At 39.5% G+C, this 24,946-nt stretch overlaps 1 protein-coding gene across 2 annotated transcripts in view; it reads right to left on the bottom strand.

The window, feature by feature from the left end:
• MCU (mitochondrial calcium uniporter) overlaps positions 1 to 24,369 on the bottom strand; it is a 259,606-nt gene extending 235,237 nt beyond the window's left edge. Inside the window, exons 1-3 of one of the 2 annotated variants that reach the window (XM_066243195.1) lie at positions 24,183 to 24,307; positions 1,091 to 1,206; positions 403 to 451 (exon numbers count right to left, since the gene is read on the bottom strand). In XM_066243195.1, the coding sequence (XP_066099292.1) occupies positions 403 to 429 (27 nt within the window). In that variant the 5' untranslated portion in view covers positions 430 to 451; positions 1,091 to 1,206; positions 24,183 to 24,307. Of the gene's footprint in view, positions 1 to 402; positions 452 to 1,090; positions 1,207 to 24,182 lie in introns of both variants that reach the window. The other variant, XM_066243194.1, reaches the window with a different exon arrangement.
• Positions 24,370 to 24,946: the final 577 nt, after the last annotated feature.

Below are 24,946 nucleotides of genomic sequence, written 5' to 3'. Positions count from 1 at the left end.
CGAACCTGGGTCCTCAGTATCCCAGTCCGATGCTCTATCCACTGCACCACCGCCTGGTCAGGCAGTTCTTCTATAGCATGAATTGGCAAATCTTTTCTTCAAGAGGCAGATATTTTAGGCTCTGTGGACCATATGGTCTCTGTCACAACTCAACTCTGTTGTTGTAGTATAAAAGCAGTCATTGACAATATGTGAACAGATTTATCTGTATTCCAATAAAACTTTATTTACAAAAACACACAGTGGTCTCAGCTATAACTTGCCAATCCCAGTTCTATAATATCAGGGGAAGGAAAATCAACTGGAAAGGTCAATTTTATAAAGCCACATCATAATTTCACACTGAAATGAACTACTTTGCTTGCAGGAAGAAAACACTTATGAGTCAGGATCTTCACATACCTGAGAATGTTCAAGTTTCCCCTGCATGAACAGGTCACTTCACCAATACCTAAGACAGAGCAGGAAAACACTCTCCCTTACATGGTTGTTATGACATAACAGGGGGTGCGTTAATTTACATAGGCAAAATTTACAAGGTGACCTGCAAAAGTAAAATACCAGGTTTTAGCAATAAATACAGAAATCCAAACCTCCTTAATGCCAAACATCATTTCTTCCATATATTAAAGTAAACTAATTCAGATAAATGTTAAGGTGATTGGCTTTCCTGGGAGAGCTGTTCTTTTTCCATGGAACCCATCTAGTTTAGACCAGCAGACCTTTGGTCATCCACAACCTGTTAAATTTCCCAAGAGGCCAGAGGTACTGTCTGAGCTAATGCAGAAGCTCTGATTGATTCTGGGATGGGACAGCAGTTGCTCTTCTATACATGGTCTAATCAGGCCAACATCATCAGCTCTATTACTCCTTAGGGTCTACCCTACTAGAAATGTTCCATTCTACAATAGTCACCTTGCTAAATTCAGCACCATGTTAGCTACTAGGTGTTCAACAGCAGACTGGAGCAAAGAGCCAGCCCACAGGGATCAAGCAAGTGCCTTTTTAAAAACTAATCGTAAAAAAGTTCCTCTACATGGCTTTGCAGAGTAAGCAAAAACCATGCCCAAATAGTAAAAAAGGCACTTACTTGACTCCCACAGGCCAGCTCCACACTCTAGCAGCTAAGATGTCACTGGCATGGTACATGGAGATTGAGGTAGAAACGATATCTTGCCAACCACAGTAGGAATGGTAGTAAAAGACCTAAAAGAATAGAAAAAAGTAAAGTCAATGTAAAAGGAAAAGGCCCTCCTGAGTCTGCTGACATGGGTACGTCAGCATATAATAATGCCAAAAAAGAAAAGAAGGTGTAAAAGGTCTTATTTAGGTCAATCTTAGCTGCCACTTAGTTATTACAGTGACCCAAAGGACAAGAGGGCACTTTTAAAAGGATATGAGTTATAACCTAAAATAAATTGGTTATGAGAAACTGAAATATGCATTTTGTTAGAATAAAAGGATTAAACCTTTGATAACCACATAGAAAGCTCATACAGATGTAAAAATTGAGAATCTAAAGCACTTTTATATTTAAAAACCAATACCTTTTTTTGTTTGTTTGTTTGTTTGTTTTCTGAAGTTGGAAACAGGGAGACAGTCAGACAGACTCCCGCATGTGCCCGACCAGGATCCATCCAGCATGCCCACCAGGGGGCGATGCTCTGCCCATCTGGGGCGTTGCTCTGTTGCAACCAGAGCCATTCTAGTACCTGAGGCAGAGGCCATGGAGCCATCCTCAGCACCCAGGCCAACTTTTGCTCCAATGGAGCCTTAGCTGCGGGAGGGGAAAAGAGAGACAGAGAGGAAGGAGAGGGGGAGGGGTGGAGAAGCAGATAGGCGCTTCTCCTTTGTGCCCTGGCCGGGAATCGAACCCGGGACTCCTGCACGCCAGGCCGATGCTCTACCACTGAGCCAACTGGCCAGAGCTACCTTTTTTTTTTTTTAAGTGAGAGGAAGGGACATAGTGAGACAGACTCCCACATGCATCCTGACTGGGATCCACCCAGCAACCCCATCGCGGGCAGATGCCAGAATCAAACCGAGCTATCCTCAGCACCTGAGGCCTACACTCGGACCAACCAAGCTGTCCTCAGGTCCCAGGGCTGACAGTCGAACCAATCGAGCCACTGGCTGCAAGGGAGGAAGACAGAGAGAAGGGGGAAAAGGTGGGAGAAAAGCAGATGGTTGTTTCTCGTGTGTGCCCTGACCGGGATTGAACGGGGACATCCGCATGCCAGACCAATGCTCTACCCACTGAGCCAACTGGCCAGGGCCAACCAATACTTTTTAAAAGAGTTTTAAAGAAGGGAAATTTTTTTTCACACCATCTCTATGCTTCCAGCATTCAAAAAAAACAAATAGAACCATAATAAACAATAAAAAAAATAAGAAATGTTTTTAAAAACTTAAGGGGAACCTGGCAATAAAAGATTCAGGCTATTCAGGTTCATTCAGGAACTTCCACTAGTTTCAGAGATAAGTTTACAAAATTAGAACATTTGGTGCACTAAAAAACAAACAAACAAAAAAAAAAAAAACCTGCTTCATTTGCCTAGCCACACAATTCTGGTTTAGGAGTTGTGTTTCAAAATGTTTGACTCTTGGCAAATTGAATCAGAGATCATTCAAAAAACAAGAACAATGACAATTTTTTTTAAACCTTTTCAAAAACCACTACCTCCTGACCCCCTACCTACATTATTCATGGGCAAAATAACTTATGAAAATATATATAGTTGTATGATTTACATGAAAACACCAATACAGTAATAAAAAAAAAATCATTCTCAATTAGCAATACACTCTCTCCTCTTTCAATCTATTCATTCCTCTCAAAAAAGAAATCTCTTCTTTTACTTGTGGGTCCATTCAACATCCATTCCTGCAGAACCACAATAGAAGAAACAGGCAGTTGAGTTTAATCATTCCCAAGGCATAAGAATATATCCAATAATTTAAGTTTTCATTCTAAATCAGTTTTAGCCTAAAGACTATTGCACTATCCAATAACTCTAATATCCCTAAAGTTGGGTCACATTTTTAAGACAATATGGTGATTCAAACTGTATACGCCTCAATAATTTAATTAGAATGTGATATTCATTGTTAATAGCATATCTGGTCAGACTGCATCTTGGGTGCCTAATTAACATTTTCTTCTCAACCTGGCTTGTGTTCACATTGCCTTGGCAAGAGTCCCTGGAAAGCATCCTATATATTAGTGTTTCCCTTGCTGCATCAGCATCTCTGGTTAATGCACTAAAGCAAATCATTTGGAGGAACAACCCAAATGAAACTTTGTACTGTGTATTTTGCAAATTTTTTCAAATCATTATCAAACATGTTAAAAATGAAATTAGGAAGAAAAAATATCAGACTGTCTTTTAAAAACAATGACAACATAATAATATATACTGGCAAATACATATGATTTATTATTAAAATATTTATAAATATTTATTTCACACCAACTGCCTGCCTCAAAAAGTAACTCCCATTATTCCTAGACCTTGTTTTCCTCTGCTCCATAAAACCAAGATACAATTCAATAACAGTCTTTTTACCATTTAAAACACATACCCTTTTACAAAATAAAGAAGTCTCAAATTGCAAATTATATCAAACACACAGAAAAGGAACAACTAATAAATGCCAACAAGTTTCCATCCACAGCTTGTCTACACTTGAAAAATTTGAGCATTTTAATACAGTAAACCAAGATTTTGCTGCAGCAGCTCAAACCCACATGAGCTCACTTTATAGCAGATACTGTTCTGCATTTTACACAAGACATGCCCATCTGTATAATGAAACATTATTCTTCTCCACCTTCTCTTGGGAAGTACAAAGGGTTTTCCCAGGAATATGATAAATGAGGACATTCCACACCAAAAAGGGAAAAACAACATTCCCAGTCGAACTTCTAAAAATGGCATAACATATTACTCTTTCCTACCATCTCCCAAATATTCAGCTAAAAAGACTTCCAGTTAACAGAAGAATGGTTAAATAAGTGGAATAGAGAATGAAACATCACAAAGAAGTTAAAAATGAAAAAGTAAATGAAGCTTAAAGATTTCTAAAGTATTAAGCAAAGAGAACAAACTGCATAAAGATATAGTATAATATCTTCTTAAATAAGGTTTAAAACATGCTTACAATACTATGTATACGAGGCATATATATAAACACATATACAGCATAAACACATGCATGGAAATAGTAAACATCATTTTGGAGAGGATGTTACTTCTGGGAGAGAGAACAAGAAATAGGAGGAACACTTGGGGCAGCAATAACAGTTGTAGTTTTAATTTCTCAAGCTAAAGACAATACATTATTCTACTTGTTTTTATAGACATCCCTTGTATGTTTGCATAAACACAATATAGTTTCCTTATGAAGGGTTCCTGAGCCCCCCACCGGAGCACCCCAAAAAAACCCTCTAGTGATAGATGGGCCTTTCCAAGTGAACTACTCTGACAGCCGGCTCCGAAGTAGTTATTTTCTGTCTTTCCTTTTGCTAGTGCTGCTACCTTCTGAAGCTGGCTGTGAAATGACCTTCAGATCCTTAACTCAGGGCCTCACCTTATCTCTACTTCTTATCTTACCAAGAATACTCATTTTAGTCAAGAAATCTATTATAGTTGCCTTTCATTTTCCCCCTTTTACTGCTAAAAGCTCTAGCAATCATTAAAAAGAAAACCATTATATATTTAAAGCTCACCTGACTTTGCATCACTTGGCCAAGCTATGGACTTGATTTCATTCTGACTCAAATGCCAATGCAGAATGAGATATTAAAATTAAAGAAAGTACTGACTGGAGTTCAATTCTCCATCTAATAAACAAATATTCCAAAATTCTGCAATATGTTATACTATAATTCTGTTTTACCATCTCAATTGTACTTAGAAAACATTTTGCTTTGAAGCTTAAGTCAGAGCTGGAAACGAAGAAAAAAAAGATTTCATTTTCTTTGAGGTTAAAACAAGAGCAACATAAAGAAACAAAACCCAATATTAACATGCATACATGTAACAGACATTCACACAGAGTATATAGATCCCATAAAGAAAAAAAATACCACCTTTTCCTGATTAGAAAACTTATTTATTATGTCCATTCAGTGCTTCTAGCACCAGCACTCAAATATAAAGGAAGGAGGGGCATAACAGAGAGAAACTGACAGCGACAAACATAAGCCAATATTCCTGTTTACAAAAGAAATCCATTTACATCAAAAGCAAATAAAAAACTTTCAATCTTCCCATTAGGTTTTTACTACTTCTTCTACTCCAGTCAATCTATCTTTAACTACTTCTTTTCGAGTATTCCAACATCTCTACTTGGTTTTTAAATGAAAACTAAGGTTTTATCACATTTGGCCACTTGCCACAGCCCGACTTCATGGCAGCTAGCAGAATTCTGGCAGTGCAAGATACAGGATGCAGTGCGGGCAGCTGGAAATATAGAAGACTAGTTCCAAAATAAACACCTCCCAAAATCTGTCATCTTTGGAAATATATATATGTATGGAATCTAGAACTGGCAGCACCTCTTTCAAATAGTTTCTTTCTCTCTTCTGCAGTACCTAGCACTTCACCCTTCCCTCTTGCCAGTAATGCAGTATGTCAATTTCTTAAATTACTTATAACATATAATAATAGCACTACAGTCTTTTTCATTACTATTTTAACTTAGTATTTTATATAGTCCTACTTGTTTCCGCACAATTTGTGACCCTTTGTAAGATTATTAGCTGTTTCCTGAATCAAACAAAAGTAATTCCTTCTTCCTATGTCTGCGATTCCCATCACTGTAGTATCTACGCACAAAACAAGAGGATCTACAGCTGCATTATCCAAAAGGCTGAAGGATTTAGCCCAGGGGTAGTCAACCTTTTTATACCTACCGCCCACTTTTGTATCTCTGTTAGTAGTAAAATTTTCTAACCACCCACTGGTTCCACAGTAATGGTGATTTATAAAGTAGGGAAGTAATTTTACTTTATAAAATTTATAAAGCAGAGTTACAGCAAGTTAAAGCATATAATAATAATTACTTACCAAGTACTTTACGTCAGATTTTCGCTAAGTTTGGCAGAATAAATCTTTATAAAACAACTTACTATAATTAAATCTTTTTATTTATACTTTGGTTGCTCGGCTACCACCCACCATGAAAGCTGGAACGCCCACTAGTGGGCGGTAGGGACCAGGTTTACTATCACTGATTTAGACAATGGTCTCTAGGACTTTTTTTTTTTTAACAGAGACACAGAGAGAGTTAGAGAGGGATAGACAGGGACAGACAGACAGAACGGAGAGATGAGAAGCATCAATCACTAGTTTTTCATTGCATGTTGCAACACTTTAGTGGTTCATTGATTGCTTTCTCATATGTGCCTTGACTACAGGCCTTCAGCAGACTGAGTAACCCTTTGCTCGAGCCAGCGACCTTGGGCTCAAGCTGGTGAGCTTTTGCTCAAACCAGATGAGCCCGCGCTCAAGCTGGCAACCTTGGGGTCTCGAACCTGGGTCTTCCTCATCCCAGTCGGATGCTCTATCCACTTTGCCACCGCCTGGTCAGGCTCTAGGACTTTTTAACACACTGATTCTTATGTCTCCAACAATGAATGAATGCCTATGTTCTTGACACTATTAGGTTCAGTTCACAAAGTTTGAGAGAACAGACTACCATGGGCAACTAATCTTTAAAGGTTTTGACATTCAGACTGGCAAGCAACAACTCATTAATAAATTATTAGAATAGTCCCATCTTACCACAATACTCCAACATTAACAGCTTCTTTTCTTCTCCCATCTCTCCAACTCTAGAGTCCCCAACACACCCTCACCTCTCCACCCACTCAGCAGTTTGTTTGGATTGGGGGAAAAAAGTCAAAAGAGAAAAATGGGACTAAAAACATAATGACCTGTTTAAGAGGAATGCAAGATAAACTTCATCAAGATGTGAGAAGTAACTATGTAAATTTGCTGAAAAGGAACTGGAAGGTTATTTTTCTTCACTTCAAGCCCTTGACTCTTTTGAAATAAGCAAATACATTACACGTGAGTTTATAGTTTTATACAAACCATCGAATAAAATAAAATAAAAATTACTTATAAAGTGTTATGTAAAAATGACATATGTCTGCCCTGGCCAAATAGCTTCGTTGGTTAGCATCGTCCAGAAGCACAGAGGTGGCCGGTTCAATCCCTGTCCAGGGCACACACAGGAACAGATGGATGTTCCTCTCTCTCTCTCCCTTTCCTCTCTTGCTAAAATCAATAAATTTTTAAAAATTTTTAATGACAAATGTCTTAGGATTAAAGAAGCCCTTTAGACTCACCCAATCAAGCATCCTTATTTATTGAGACCAAAAAGGTTAAGTCACTTGCCCAAGTTCAAACAGCAAGTTAATGGAATAGAAAGGAAGAGAACCCTGAGCTTAACTCTACTATACTGCATGGCACCTAATCCTCTTCAATTACTTACCTTTATTTTGAAGACTGGAGACACACACACTTTTTATCATTTCTATCTCTTTATTTAACTATCTACAAAAGTTAAAAAAAATTCTGTGATGGTACTGCAATCCTTTGCTCCCATAAGATTTCCAAAGGTTCACCAACTACACTGCAAATATAATCTCTTCTGGTAAAGCAGATACTGTAATGTCTCTTAAAAACTGTCAGTTATCAAATAGACACTTATCTTTCTACACTGCTCACAAAAATTAGAGGATCAGGAAATGTGCAGATACTCCAGTACTTTCAGCCTTTTGTATGGTGCATTTTCACAATGAAATAAAAGTTGGTCCTGCATCTTATTTGCATAATCAAACAACTTTGACTTGTCTTTTGCTTTCTGATGTTCTTGTTTAATTAAAAAAACAAATGTTCCCTGGCCGGTTGGCTCAGCGGTAGAGCGTCGGCCTAGCGTGCGGAGGACCCAGGTTCGATTCCCGGCCAGGGCACACAGGAGAAGCGCCCATTTGCTTCTCCACCCCTCCGCCGCGCTTTCCTCTCTGTCTCTCTCTTCCCCTCCCGCAGCCAAGGCTCCATTGGAACAAAGATGGCCCGGGCGCTGGGGATGGCTCTGTGGCCTCTGCCTCAGGCGCTAGAGTGGCTCTGGTCGCAACATGGCGACGCCCAGGATGGGCAGAGCATCGCCCCCTGGTGGGCAGAGCGTCGCCCCATGGTGGGCGTGCCGGGTGGATCCCGGTCGGGCGCATGCGGGAGTCTGTCTGACTGTCTCTCCCTGTTTCCAGCTTCAGAAAAATGAAACAAACAAAAAAAACAAACAAAAAAAAACAAATGTTTTTAATCACTTTATATTCACTTTGAAATATCCCCTAATTTTTGTGAGCAGTATATTATAATAACTAGAAAACCAAAGAATATGTGCTTTCTAAATAAAGCAATTCAGTAAGGTACATAGACAATTAAAATGCTAGCGAATTACTCCAAATAACTTGTTTTCAATGATATATATACCTCTCTTGAGAAACTGGAGTGGCAAAAACAGTATTAATCTTACATCTATATTTCCGATGTGGAAAGATTGCTAAAATTTTACTGAGAAAAGGTTTCATGCATAGGAATGACTCATTTTTTTGTTTGCTTTTTTTAAAGACAATCATACATACAAAGTTCAATATTAGCTAAAAGGAATCAAATATTACAAAAATGGAAGGCTAAGGAGAACAAAGCCAAAGAAAATTACTTAAAAGTAATTAATGAACATACCATACCATTAAGAGTTTCTACTTTGGAAGAATATAACATTGAACACACTCTTTCAACAAAGATTTGTTGAATGTTCATTATGCCTTGTGAACTTTTTCATACTGTTGTGCAAATCTTCCAGAGTCTGATGGTATGGGGCAGGAGAGTGGAGGCAAGAATGTGGGGGTAAGATGGGCATCTAATTTGATACATGAATTTAAAAATCATTTAAAAATAATTAAACCAGGTCAGCACATTTTTATATACAAAAGTAGAGGCATAGAAAAGAGAAGGAAGCAGTATATTTAACATGACTGTAAAAAGAAACACAAAGTTTCAGTGCCTGAAGAATAGTCAGATAGGCCTGAATTAAATTGTCTTTCTACCTGATACTAGCTCATAGTCCCCATCCAGTCACCAAGATCTACCAATTCTACTTCCTAAATTTCCCTTTTCTCTATCCCCAATGATCCTGCCCTAGTTCAGGAATCTTTTACCTGGTCCATTAGGATACCCTTTACTGATCTCTCTGCCTTTCTGGTCCCCTCCTCTTCACACTGCTGCCACTGGGCCCAACCTAAAAGTACAAACCTAATCATGTGATTCCCCTACTTGAAATTAATTCTCCAGACGCTCACCTATTTTTTTTTAATTTTTTTTTATTTATTCATTTTAGAGAGGAGAGAGAGAGAGGGGAGAGAGACAGAGAGAGATAAGGGGGGGAGGAGCTGGAAGCATCAACTCCCATATGTGCCTTGACCAGGCAAGCCCAGGGTTTCGATCCGGCGACCTCAGCATTTCCAGGTCAACGTTTTATCAACTGCGCCACCACAGGTCAGGCCGACGCTCACCTATTGACTAGCAGGATTTTTCCAAACAGCAGCTTAAATTGTAAAACCAATTTAAGTGGATTCCAACCAGTATTCTTTAACAAAGGAGAACAGAAACCATCATGTATGACTCTCATACATAATAAAAATAAAGCTTTAAAAAACTTTTTTTAGTTTTACACACACATGCACATGCACATGCTAGGTCATGATATAAAATGTACTTCTACTGTGAATTGAATTTTTAAAAACCACTGGGTTGCATAATAAAATTTCAACTCCTTCACAAGTTCCTACACAGTCCAATTGTCTCACAGTGGCTAAGAGAGAGGCTCTGGAGCCAGACGGCTTGGGTTTATATGCAAGGTATGTCACTAGCTAGGTATATGATCCTAGGCAAGTCATTTACTAGCTGTGTGTCACTTACCAGCTGTGATCCTGGGCAAATCACTTAACCACTCTGAGGTAACTCAGTTTCACTATCTGTAAAACAAGGATAATAGTACCTACTCATAGGGTGTCACCAGAATGAAGTGAAATTATCTAAATAAAGTGCTTGGCACATGGTATACTTGATAAACATTAATTACTATTGATATCACTACTACTGTCCAGCCTAATCTTTAGCTATTCTTGCCCATAGTCCAGCTATAACAAACTACTAGCTGTTTCTCAAAACTGTCTTTCTTCCTCATGCTGTCATGTCAGATCCTGGTTGCCTGGAATGTGGTCCTCTCCTTTCAGTCCCCCACACGTTTCCTCATATTTCAGCTTAAGCAAGGCCTCCCTGTGAAACCTTTCCCAACTCTCTCAGATAGGTCTAAGTGCTCCCACAAAACGGCCATAAGGAAAAAAAAGACACAGCCAGTTACAGCCTTTTTTGTCGCTGTCTCCTGGCCAGATGACCACTTCAGAGGCATCTCCCTCAGCGCAGCATCGCACTAAGAGTAGGAGTTTTGACAGACATCTTCTGAATGGCTCCAGGTTCTTCACGTTTCCAGGTCCTGGTTTTCTCATCTGTACAATGGAGATGGTATTTTGTCTGAAGGGCTGCTTTTGTGGTACACTATACACTGTTATAAAAGCATCTGACTGACATAGAAGCAATGTTCAGAAATTATCAGCTCTACTAAGTGGAACTTTTTAGAATCCTAAAATGAATTACAAAGATCCCTTTGTATCTTAGACCCTTATTAGCTAATACCTAGGAAGGGAGTAGAGAAACATTTAAGAAAAGCAGAAGGAAGCAGGGTGAGATCTCTTGGAAGGAAACTGCCATAGATTACAGAGAAAGAAACATGGCTGAAGGAGCAGGAGATGAAAAGGAAGGAGCACCCACACTGACACCAGCACAGTATGGCTTTAATTCTAGCCAGACTGAGGCTTAAATCTCAGCCCCAATATATATGTCTTGCCCATCCTTGTGCCTCTAGCATTAAAACAGTTTATGAGTTTATGACACTTGCCTAACCCGTGGTGGCAGAGTAGATAAAGTGTCGACCTGAAATGCAGAGGCTGCAGGTCCAAAACCTATGGCTTGCCCAATCAAAGCACACACAAGAAGCCACTACTATGAATTGATGCTTCACACTCCTACTCCTCCTTTCTTTCTCTTCTCTCTCTAAAATCAATAAATATAATCTTTTATATAATAGTTATGAAAGTGAACGCAGTCCCACCCACAGGGGTGGGGGCGAAAGCCACAGCGACCACCACAGCGGACAGGCGCCAGCAACGCCATGCTGGAATGCCCGAGGCCGCAGCAGAGGGGGTGGCGGGCCTGCAAATAGAACACACAAAGGGAACACAGACGCCACACCCATCGAACTCCTGTGGCCACACACTTCTTATACACAGACAAAATAGGAAGGCAGAGAAATGCAACCCAAATGAATCAACAAGAGAAATCCCCAGAAAAAAGATTTGAATGAGACAAATATAACCAAATTACCAGATGCAGAGTTTAAAATAATGATTGTTAGGATGCTCAAAGATCTTAGAGCAACAATGGATGGATATAACGAGCACTTAAATAGAGAGATAGCAAGAATAAAAAAAATGACATTGAAATAATAAAAAAAATTGCCTGAACAGGTGGTGGCGCAGTGGATAGAGCGTCGGACTGGGATGCGGAAGGACCCAGGTTCGAGACCCCGAGGTCGCCAGCTTGAGCGCGGGCTCATCTGGCTTGAGCAAAGAGCTCACCAGCTTGGACCCAAGGTCGCTGGCTCCAGCAGGGGGTTACTCGGTCTGCTGAAGGCCCACGGTCAAGGCACATATGAGAAAGCAATCAATGAACAACTAAGAAGTCGCAACGCGCACAACAAGAAACTGATGATTGATGCTTCTCATCTCTCTCCGTTCCTGTCTGTCCCTGTCTATCTCTGCCTCTGTAAAAAAAAAAAAAAAAAAAAAGAAATAATAAAAAAATGACATTGAAATAATAAAAAAGATTGAGTCAGAAAAGACAAATACAATATCAGAAATAATGACCACACTGAAAGGAATTAAAAGCAGGATGGATGAAGCTGAGGATCGAATCAGTGAGTTAGAGGACAAGATAAAAGCACGGAAGCAGAGCACCAAAAAGAGGGTCAAAAAGTCTGAGGAAACTCTAAGAGAACTCTGTGACAACAAGAGAAATAACATCCACATCATAGGGGTTCCTGAAGGAGAAGAGAAAGAACAAAGGATAGAGAATCTGACTGAACAAATCATAGCTGAAAACTTCCCTAAACTGATGAAGAAAAAAGTCACACAAGTTCAAGAAACACAGAGAGTTTCATTAACAATGAACCCAAAAAGGCCAACACCAAGACACATCATCATTAAAATACAAAAATTAAGACATTAAAAAAAGAATACTAAAAGCTGCAAGAGAAAAGCAGTCTATTACTTAGGGAGGTGCCCCAATAAAGATGACATCTAACTTATCAACAGAAAAATTAGAGGCCAGAAGGAAATGACAAGAAATATTCAAAATAATGCAAAACAAGAGCCTACAACCAAGACTTCTCTATCCAGCAAGGCTATCATTTAAAATTGAAGGAGAGCCTGCCCGACCAGGCAGTGGCGCAGGGGATAGAGCATCGAAATGGGATGCAGAGGACCCAGGTTCGAGACCCCAAGATTGCCAGCTTGAGTGTGGGCTCATCAGGTTTGAGCAAAGCTCACCACCTTGGACCAAAGGTTACTGGCTTGAAAAAGGGTTACTCGGTCTGCTGAAGGCCCATGGTCAAGGCACATATAAGAAAGTAATCAATGAACAACTAAGGTGTTGCATCGAAAAAGTGATGATTGAAGCTTCTCATCTCTCTCCGTTCCTGTTTGTCCCTATCTATCCCTCTCTCTGATTCTCTCTGTCTCTGTAAAGATAGATAGATAGATAGATAGATAGATAGATAGATAGATAGATAGATAAAACTGAAGGAGAAATAAAAAGCTTACCAAAAAAAAACAACTCAAGGAATTCCTTACAAGCAAACCAATACTACAAGAAATGTTAAGGGGCCTGCTATAAACAGAACAAAGGGGGGGGGGGAATCTAGTAAAAGAGGAATGTAGATTTAAAGAATACAATGGTAATAAACAACTACATATCAATAATAACCTTAAATGTAAATGCATTAAAAGCTCCAATCAAAAGACATAGGGTATTTGCATAAATAAGAAAACAAGACTCGTACATAGGCCGTCTGCAAGAGCAAACCTCAAAACAAAAGATACACATAGACTGAAAATAAAGAGATGAAAAACAATATTTCATGCAAATGGAAATAAAGAAAAGCTGGGGTAGCAATATTTATATCAGACAAAATAGACTTTAAAACAAAGGCTATAGTAAGGGGTAAAGAAGGTCACTACATAATGATAAAGGGAGCAATCCAACAGGAAGATATAACCGTTATAAATATCTATGCACCTAATATAAGAGCAACTAAATATATAAAGCAGATTTTGATAGGCATAAAGGGTGAAATCAACAGCAATACTATAATAGTAAGGGATTTTAATACACCACTAACATCACTGGTTAGATCCTGAAGAAAGAAATTAACAAAGAAACAGCAGACTTAAAGGACACACTAGATCAAAAGAATTCAATAGATATCTTCAGAACCTTTCACCCTAAAGCAGCAGAATATACATTCTTTTCAAGTGCTCATGGTACATTCTCTAGGATAGACTACATGCTAGGACGCAAAATAAGTCTCAAAAAATTTAAGAAGACTGAACTCATATCATGCATCTTCTCAGATCATAATGGCATGAAACTAGAAATCAACTACGATAGGAAAAATGAAAAACACTCAAACACTTGGAAACTAAATAGCATGTTGTTAAATAATGAAAGGGTTAACAGTGAGATCAAGGAAGAAATAAAAAAATTTCCTTGAAACAAATGAAAACAAACATACAACTCAAAATTTATGGGACACAGCAAAAGCAATCCTGAGAATGAAGTTTACAGCACTACAGGCATACCTTAAGAAGCTAGAAAAAGCTCAAATAAACAATTGAACCCTGCATCTAAAAGAACTAGAAAAAGAACAGCAAGTAAAACCCAGAGAAAGTAGAAGGAAGGAAATAATAAAGATCAAAGCAGAAATCAATGACATAGAGGCTAAAAAACAATACAGAGGATCAATACACCAAGAGCTGGTTCTTTGAAAAGGTAAACAAAATTGATGAACCTTTAAACAGACTCACCAAGAAAAAAAGAGAGATGACTCAAATAAATAAAATTAGAAATGGGAATAAAGAAGTAACAACTGACACAGCAGAAATAAAAAGGATGGTAAGAAAAAAACTATGAAGAACTGTATGCCATAAAATTAGACAACCTAGATGAAATGAACAAATTCCTCGAAATATATAATCTTTCAAAAATCAATATAGAAGAATCAGAAAACCTAAACAGACTGATTTCATCAAATGAGATGAAACAGTTATCAAAACACTCCCAACAAACAAAAGTCGTGGGCCAGATGGTTTCACAGATGAATTTTATCAAATATTCAAAGAACTAACTCCTATCCTTCTCAAGTTATTTCAAAAACTTCAAGAGGAGAGAAGAATTCCTAAATCCGTTTATGAGATGAGCATAATACTGATTCCAAAACCAGGCAAAGACACTACAAAGAAATAAAATTATAGACCAATATCCCTGATGAATTTAGACGCTAAGATTCTCAACAAAATATTAGCAAACCGGATCCAGCAATACATGAAAAAAAATCATACATCATGATCAGATAGGATTTATTCTAGGGAGACAAGGCTGGTACAATATCCGCAAAGCAATCAATGTGATTTAACACAAAAAATAAAATAAAAATCACATGATAATAGCAATAGATACAGAAAAAGCATTCGATGAAATTCAGCACCCATTTATGATCAAAACTCTCAGCAAAGTGGGGATACAGTATCATACCTCAACATGATAAAGGCCATCTATGACAAACTCAAAGCCAACATCATACTCAATGGGCAAAAATTAAAAGAAATACCCTTAAAATCAGGAACAAGGCAGGGGTGCCCCCTTTCACAAATCTTATTGAATATAGTTCTGGAAGTCCTAGCCACAGTAATCAGACAAGAAGAAGAGATAAAAGGTATCCAAATTGGAAAAGAAGAAGTAAAACTATCATTATTTGCTGATGATATGATACTGTACATAGAAAACCCTAAAGTCTCAGTCAAAAAACTACTGGACCTGATAAATGAATTCAGCAAGGTGACAATATAAAATCAATATTCAGAAATCAGTGGCATTTTTATACACCAACAATAAGCTGTCTGAAAGATAAATTAAGAAAACAATCCGCTTCACATTTGCAACAAAAAAATAAAGTACCTAGGAGTAAATTAAACCAAAGAGGTTAAAGACTTGTACTCAGGAAATTATAAAACATTGATAAAGGAAATCAAAGAAGATATTGTACAAACAAGTGGAAGCATACAGCGTGTTCATGAATAGGAAGAATAAACATCATTAAAATGTCTATGTTACCCAAAGCAATCAATAAATTCAATGCAGTTCCTATTAAAATACCAATGACATACTTTAAAGATATAGAACAAATATTTCCAAAATTTATACAGAACCAAAAAAGAACATGAATAGCCTCAGCAAATCTGAAAATGAAGAATAAAGTGGGGGGTATCACACTTCCTGATATCAAGTTATACTACAAGACCATTGTACTCAAAACAGCCTGGTACTGGCATAAGAACAGGCATACAGATCAATGGAACAGAACAGAGAACCCAGAAATAAACCCATACCTTTATGGACAACTGATATTTGACAAAGGAGGTAAGAGCATACAATGGAGTAAAGACAGTCTCTTTAACAAATGGTGTTGGGAAAATTGGACAGGTACTTGAAAAAAAATTATACTGGATCACCAACTTACACCACTCACAAAAATAAACTCTAAATGGATAAAAGACTTAAATGTAAGTCGTAAAACCATAAACATCTTGGAAGAAAACATAGGCAGTAAACTCTCCGATATCTCTCACAGCAATATTTTGCTGATTCATCTCCACAGGAATGTGAAATAAGGGACAGGATGAACAAATGAAACTAAAAAGCATTTTGCACAGTAAAAGACACCATGAACAAAATAAAAAGACAACCCACATTATGGGAGAATATATTCGCCAATACTTCTGATAAGAGGTTAATAACCAAAATTTATTAAAAAAAACTTGTAAAACTCAACACTAGGAAGATAAACAATCCAATCAAAAAATGGGCAAAAGAAATGAATAGACACTTCTCCAACAAGGACATACAGATGGCCAATAGGCATATGAAAAAATGCTCAACATCACTAATCATTAGAGAAATGCAAATTAAAACCACAATGAGATACCACCTCACACCAGTCAGAATGGCACTTATTAACAAAACAACACATAGTAAGTACTAGAGAAGATCTGGAGAAAAGGGAACCCTCCTGCACTGCTGGTGGGAATGCAGACTGGTGCAGCCACTGTGGAAAACAGAATAGAGATTCCTCAAAAAATTAAAAATGGAACTGCCCCTTGACCCAGCTATCTCACTTTTAGGAATATATGTTAAGAATACCAAATCACTGATTCAAAAGAAGAACTGCACCCCCATGTTTATGGCAGCATTGTTTACAATAGCCAAGATCTGGAAACAGCCCAAGTGTCCATCAGTGGACAAGTGCATTAAAAAGCAGTGGTACATATACACAATGGAATACTACGCAGCCATCAGGAAAAAGGAAATCTTACCTTTTGGGACAACATGGATGGTCCTGGAAACTATCATGCTAAGTGAAATAAGCCAAGCAGACAAAGAAAAATATCATATGACCTCACTCATATGAGGAATCCAATAAACAATGTGAACTGAGGAACGGAACAGAGGCAGAGGAGGGATCAAAGGGACCAGAAGGAAAGTGGACAGAGGGAAAGTAGAAGAGAAGATGGGATCAGAGAAGGAAAAGAGATTAATGAAATTATATGTACATAACACAGCATTATAGAGAACAGGACAGCAAAGCCTGGAGGGAAGGGGAGTAAGTATTGGGGGAGGGGGCATGGGAGCCAAGAGGGAATAAGGGGATGGCGGGAGATATATTCAGTGGGACGCTTGAATCTATGTAAACACAAATTAAAATCATAAATAAAATGAATAAACAAATAAATAATAGTTATGATACTTAAGAAAAAGTGAACCTAGCTCATACTCAATTTTCTTATCTACAAAACTGGAATAATAATACCTCTTAAAGGTTGATGGTGAAATTAAATGAGGTAACACAATGCCCTCAGACCTTTCATGCTTGCTTCTGTATCTATTCCTCTGACTATACAGATCATGTAGTTCAAGCTAACCTATTCGTTTTCCTATTATTTGACCAATTATCAGTCACATTAACTTTCTCTAAATTAAAGTGTTTTTTTGTTTGTTTTTAGGTGAAAGGAAGGGAGATAGTGAGGCACACTCCCATGTGTACCCTGATCAGGATCCACCCGGCAACCCCATCTAGGGCCATGCTCAAGTATCGAGCTATTTTTAGCACCTGAGGCCAATGCTCTGGTACAAACCAGCTATCCTCTGAGCCCAGGGCCATGCTCAAAACAACTGACTCATTGGCTGTGGGTGGGGAAGAGAAAGAGAGAAGGGGGAGGGAGGGAAAGAAACAGATGGTTGCTTCTCTTATGTGCCCTGACCGATACTCATACCTGAGACGTTAATAGCCAGGGTGACACTCTATCCACTGACCCACCTCCCAGGGCCTCTAAACTAAAGTTTAAAGGAGGCATTAATAGTTTTAAACATCCTATAATACCACTTACAATCAATAAATAAGAAGTCCATAAAGACCTGTCTTAGAAGACAAAAAAGAAGTTTAAAGGATTGTGTAGCCCAGTGGTAGTCAACCTGGTCCCTACCGCCCACTAGTGGGCGTTCCAGCTTTCATGGTGGGCGGTAGCGGAGCAACCAAAGTATAAATAAAAAGATAGATTTAACTATAGTAAGTTGCTTTATAAAGATTTATTCTGTGGCTCAGCGGTAGAGCGTCAGCCTGGCGTGCAGGAGTCTTGGGTTCGATTCCCGGCCAAGGCACACAGGAGAAGCACCCATCCGCTTCTCCACCCCTCCCCCTCTCCTTCCTCTCTGTCTCTCTCTTCCCCTCCCACAGCCGAGGCTCCATTGGAGCAAAGATGGCCCGGGTGCTGAGGATGGCTCTGTGGTCTCTGCCTCAGGTGCTAGAATGGCTCTGGATGCAACAGAGCAACACCCCAAAGGGGCAGAGCATCGCCCCCTGGTGGGCATGCCGGGTGGATCCCGGTCGGGTGCATGTGGGAGTCTGCCTGACTGCCTCCCCTGTTTCCAGCTTCGGAAAAATGGAAAAAAAAAAAAAAGATTTATTCTGCCAAACTTAGCGAAAATCCGACATAAAGTACTTGGTAAGTGATTATTATTATATGCTTTAACTTGCTGTAACTCTGCTTTATAAATTTTATAAAGTAAAGTTACTTCCCTACTTTATAAATCACCATGACTGGAACTGGTGGGTGGTTAGAAAATTTTACTACTGACAGAGATACAAAAGTGGGCAGTACATATAAAAAGGTTGACTACCCCTGGTGTAACCTATAAGCAGTACAGTTTAAGACCATGTTTGAAACTGTCCTCTCTCTGGACAGCCTCATACTCCTAATGCATTCCTCAGCAATTTCCTGGTGGTACTACAACTGTTCCCCCCAAAAGAAAGTGAACAACACATAGTAAAGAAAAATAAGTAAAAACTGGAAAATTTAGTAACAAAGAATACAGGTGAACACCACTCTTACGGATTAATAAATATTATTGATGCCCTTAAAGAACCTTTGGAAAAGGTTCTTTTATTTTTAAGAGAGATGTTAAAATGCAGTATCATATTATCCAATTACTCCAAAACCGCATTAGAAGTTCATTTTGGCATGCTATTGGACTCGGTTGGTGATGTAATTTACCAAGTTATATTTTTATCACTAGAAAAAAATTCAAGCCTGTATACAGTTTATGGGTCAATAACTCAGTAAACTTATTAAAATTACTTTAAAGTCAACTTTAATTTTTACACAGGCTATCTCACAAGTACTTAACAAAGTGCAGAGAAACAAATAAATGGATTGTTTTTGTTTTATGTTCAATCTGCAGAGGACAGGATTTTTTAACAAATGTCATCAAGCTTGATCTAAATCTGGGAGTAATTCAAGACAATTTGAGTTTAGGTTCTTACTGGAAGAATTTGACCCCAATTCACTTTTAAAAATCAGTTTCAGCTTAATCTTTTTAAAAATGTAACACAAAATTATGTAATTGAACTGAATGGGAAAGGAACTGAATGGGAAAACCAGCAAACATATAAGACACTTTCAGCTTCATAGTAACTTGCGGGGCTACTAGGGGGAGAGCCATTTCACTGCTCTTGCACTCTTATTTCCTTAGCCTAAGGTCTTTCTGAGTTCTTAAATAGCAAGATTCTTTTAAGTACATGTCTTCCATTGTCACATCTTAGTTTTCCTAATAATGTTATTCTAGTAATTCTAATATATCCATGAGCCATGGTATGGTATTTATTATTCTAATAAAAAATAGAGGATTCCCTTATATTGAGTGGCTATCTCAAAATCTTAAAAGGTAATTTTTAAGAAAACCCACAGAGTAGCAAAAAAAACAAATAAAAGCACCATCTCAGCTGTTATTCAGATAATGGTATGAATGAAGTGCTACTGCAGAAGACCACGATCACTCCTTGATTTCACCTTCACACATGAGTCCGCCTCAAAACCAAAACAATTCACATCCAATTTGTTGCTTTTCACATACACCATTTTTGATGCTGCATTTTCTATTTAGATTTCCTTTTGGAATAGAGTTCCACATACTATGTGGTTCCATAAAGCATATAGAGTGTCTTGGAAAAGAAAAGTTCAAATAATAAAAATTTGTTGAATAAAACCAAATGTACTTATTCAAATATTTTATGGGGTTCAAAATATAAACAAGATTTTGAGATAAATAAAATGACAGTTGCTTCCTAAAAAACAAGTCTAGTCTAAATATATTTATCTAGAACCCTCAAAACTTAATATTATAGTAGAGTAAAACAATAAATCTAGAATCTGAGGCAAGCATATATTTCTAATAATCTGGCTATTTATCATACTTTTTGCTTGCTTTGGACAGAAAGCTAGTAATACTGTAGAGCTAATCCAATGATACCCACTCTCTCCATCAACCCATTGTAAAATGCAACATAAAACCAAAGACAACGGTGGCAATATCAAACTTCAAACAATTACCCAAATGTGACTACCTATGCAACAGGCCATTAAATAAGTCAAAACAGGTGGTTGCGGGGGAACATACCTTTTCACTGGCAAGCAGACAAAAAGGTACATATTCACTTAATGCCTGTTTGAGTGTCACCTATATAACCCCAGCATTGTGCTGGAGTTGATGAGAGACAGAAAGGTAATTAGATACAAAATCTTTGCCTTATCTTCCCAGGAAGATAAGATACCACAAATGAAACATTTGGAGAACAAGAGAGGTCAGTGTAAATCTGAAAATAATAAATCCTATCAGAATTCAGAGAGGACAAAATAAAATAATAAGGGATTAAGAGCCAGGAGCTACACAAATCAAGATCCAAACTAGGATTTCTTGACTCCACCTCCATTTTAAAAAAGTTTAATTCCAGGTGTCATTAACCAGAAATGTAACCTAACAAGTCACTTCCCCCAGTTCCCATTAGGTCCATTTCCTTATAGGCAAAGTGAGGATGTGAGATTCAAACAGGAGTCAGAGGTCACAGTCTCTAACCTGAAATGGACCTTAGAGGTTAATGGAGTGATTAAAACTGAAATTCAGCTACAAGAACTGCATAAACATTTAGTATGGACATATGGGACATTGCCTTAAGTGCAGTGGAGTATTTGTGCTGGGCCCGATCATGAGGAACCCAGTTAAAGAACTAGGCCTAACCTCTGTATCAGGCAATGTAACCTGTTAAAACTTTCAGGTTAAATTGAAGTAATATTTTCTGCCATAGAACTACAATGCGTGAAGAAGAAAAGAACAGCCACAAACTATAACAGTACAATGATATATTAAGAAAACTTAAGATTTAGTAATTCACCATAGCCGTTGACCGCTAGGAAATGCCCACAGTCAGGCTGTCATAATCAGAGATGAAACAGTTTGATTTAACAAAGGAATTACACGGCTCACAGTGAAAGACAGTTCCCCCTTAAAAAAGCATTCTTGAAAATAGCTGCCACCTTCACTAACCACACAGAAAGGCACGCAACAAACATTTTACATCAGTCTTAGATATAGTGGCAAGCTGGGAGCTTCACACAGGAAAGGAAAAAGAACAGGCTTTTCAAGGAAAAATTACTAGATGGTGCTAGAAATATTGAATAAGCCCCTGCTATTTTACTCCTATTTACTCAGTTGAATAATCTTTTAATTGGGAGTGCGGGGAGTTATATTTTATAACTTTGCAACTACATTTACCAATTAGTTGAACTGTGTTGCTTAGAACTCATTCTCCAAACTGGGGATAGATGGATTTCAAAAAACCTGCCTCTTGAGCAATAAATTAACCAGACTGTAATACTCCCCTGGCTCTAAATTACCATATTTACTATGGCAGAACAAAAGTGGCACAAGCTGGACTTGTGATCTAGTTCAATGCAGAGTGCCATCTGCTGCACATACACAGGATGTCTCCTATGCAGGATTCAAGATTCAACCTTAGTGTCTCTCAGGGACTTTCATAAGAGCAAGTCGTTTGCTCTCATATTTGCCTAATACATGTGCCTCAGAACAACATCTAGTTAGAGAAGAATTCCCATTCATGGGGTTTTAAAATACCAATACTTTCCTAACAAACAACAGTTAGTTTATGAGGGAAGAGAGAGATGTGAAGGCGCAATTGTACTTTATAATAACAAGAACATAATAACGGGGTCAAAATATCTGGGTGGGTGGGAGTCCTAAACTGTTATATATTAGCTGTGTAATTCTAACCAAGTCTCTCCCATTCAGGGCCTCAATTTCAGGCATAAAATGTTAAGACTTAAATCTCTAAGAGATACCTTTCAAACTGAGTCTTGAAAACAATCATAGAATAACAGATGGAGACAGCTGTATACATGATGGCTTCAGAGCAATCACCAAAAAAGGAAAAAATAAAATAAAACCTCTTTACATGTTTTAAACAATCAGTTGTAAGATTTTGAAAGGTTTTTCAAAATCTTATAACTCGAAGTTCATTTACAAGTCACCCTTCCCATAACACTTCTGCCCTTCAGAAATAACACTTCATTTTAATTGTGCTTTCAGTTACAAATTCGGCACATCACTCTTACCCACCCCAGAATATCACAGAACACTTTCATGAAGTTACCCACACAAGGAAAACACTCATAGCCTGACAGATTCGCATAGTGGAAAATACACAAGGCACAAATTTTAAAACGCTACAAGAATACCACACCCAAACAGACTTAAAACTGTGCAAAGTCAGACGTTATTATCAAAATGTAGAGATAAAGTCAACTTGGGAAGTCTTCAAAGTGTTTGAGAGAGAGAGAAATACAATCAGATTTTTGGGTGGCCTTATGTTTTGAAGAGAACAAAATACGTAACTGGAGGCTATTCAAATCTACACTGAACTGTGAGGAAGCTAGGCTCTCACCCAAAAAGCTCCAGCAAAGCAATACATCAGTATGCCAAAAAGGAAGAAGTAAAATTTTCTCACAAGAATAGTGTCCATATCATGACTAATAAAGACAAGACCATCTTGCATTTATAGAGCATTAGTCCTTTTCAAAGCTCATTCAGGCACTTGATTTTACGCTATCACCAGTCTTGGGGTATCCTCTCTGAAATCCTCCAGTTCAGTTTCCTCTCATAGTCATGTACTCAGAACAAGATGGGTGGATGGACTTAAGGAGAGCTGAAGGTACTAGTTTCTTCTATCAGGCCATCTGCAGTGATTCTCTCATTACCATACTACAGGACTTAGCCCCAGGAACTAAAACCTAACACTTTCTCTCAGAGCTGGCCAGAGACCAATACACAGGGGTCTGGAAAGTCCAAGGGAAGAGCATCTGCCAGCTTTTGAGGTCTATAACCCCACAGCAAGTTGATTTCTTGCAACTGAAAAAAAAAAAAAATCACGCAAGACACACACCCCAAGGCTGTCCAAAGAGAAACTCCCGACGATTGCCAGCCAATGAAAACCAGCAATAACTGGCTAAGACAACCACCAAATCCCTGACTCTGCGAACAACTTGTCATATTCGCTTCCCCTCCGCCTGCTGCCCACCCTTCCTTCGTTGCGCACGACGAACAAGTTTGGAAACCACCCCCCTCCAAGGGACCCCCCCCCTGGGGACCTTTAAGGACTGAGAGGATGGAGCTTGCCTCCTGAAGCAATGCAGCATCCATCGCAAGGGAGCTGCTCCCCGTGCCCACACACGCAGGAAGTCACAGAGGGGGATAAAGTTTGATCTTCCTTCTTGTCTGTTCCCAAGGGCCGAGAGTGGACGAGGGAGCGACCCCGCCGGGGCCCTGGATTGCTCTCCGGGAACAGTTTCCAGAAGCATGGCACTGCCACTCTCCTGACACACACAAGGCAGCCGCGGCAACTCAGAACCCCCAAACCCGCCCAGAGGAGAAGGGAAAGGGGACAACTTGCACTGGGCTCGGTTCGGGAGCAACGGGGCAGAGCTGTTAAGAAGGAGGGAGGGACCGAAATCGGGGGCGGGTCAGCGAGAGGTTCAAGTCCTGTGCCTTCCCCGCCCTGGTGTCCCCGGTCCTGCGGGAACATCCCCGCTGTCGCCCCTCCTCCTCCTCCTCTCGGCTTCCTCCGCTCGCCCTCCCTCCCCGGTCGCCGCCGCAGGCGCCTGAAGGGCACGGCGGCCCCTCGGTGCCCGGCAACCTCGCGAGCGGTCGCGAGTTGAGGTAACTCGCCCGCTGCCCCGGCGGCCTGCCTCCCGGCGGCTCCCACACACCAGCGCCGCCCCGCCCTCCCCGGAGCCGCCGGGCGCGCTCGCTCACCGTCCGGTGCTGCTGTTGCTGCCGGTGGCGGCTGACGCCCATCCCGGGGAAGCAGCCGGCAGTCAGCACTCCGCAGCCGCCGGCGCCCCCGCCGCCGCCGCGGGAGGAAAGGAGCAGCAGGAGCGATCTACCTGCGGCGGCCGCCATCTCTCAACTGGAAACGGCGCCGACCCAGGCAGCGCAGCGGACGGCCGGGGCGGAGCTAAGGCCCGCCATTCACCGCGGCCGGAGCAACTGCAGCCCCTGACTGAGTTGATGAGGCGGGGCTTCCTGCAAGGCCCAATCGACCGGCGGGAGAACCACACTTGAGGCTGCCCGTCACATTCCGAGTTACCTATTGTGGGACCTAGTCAATTACGGGCAAATTCTAGGGAACTGGTAATTGGCACCCGAGCCCCTCAGAATAGCAGTAATAGAGATGGCATACTCGATTCGGCTCATCTGCACCAACGATAGAGCTATGATAAGGGTAACAGGGAAGATAGATATTTGGGCAAAGCTTTGTACTCCGTGAGTGTTCTAAGTTGGCAAAATAGGCACCAAATTAATAATTATTAACTAGGTATGCTTGAAACTCTCAACGACATGCCCAAAATTATTACTCATAACTGATGGCATTTGAATATGCGGAACTAACCCTACTTCATAGGCTGATCTACTGACTGATAAGTAACATAATATAGGATGAGTAGATGGTTACGATATCAAAGTTCCAGAACGAGTACATGCCATTGGAGTGAATTAACAGACCTGTATATATTTCA

This window comes from Saccopteryx bilineata, chromosome 9 (assembly GCF_036850765.1).
Source record: "Saccopteryx bilineata isolate mSacBil1 chromosome 9, mSacBil1_pri_phased_curated, whole genome shotgun sequence".
Lineage (NCBI taxonomy): Eukaryota > Metazoa > Chordata > Mammalia > Chiroptera > Emballonuridae > Saccopteryx > Saccopteryx bilineata.
This window is presented reverse-complemented; position numbering and strand designations above follow the sequence as displayed.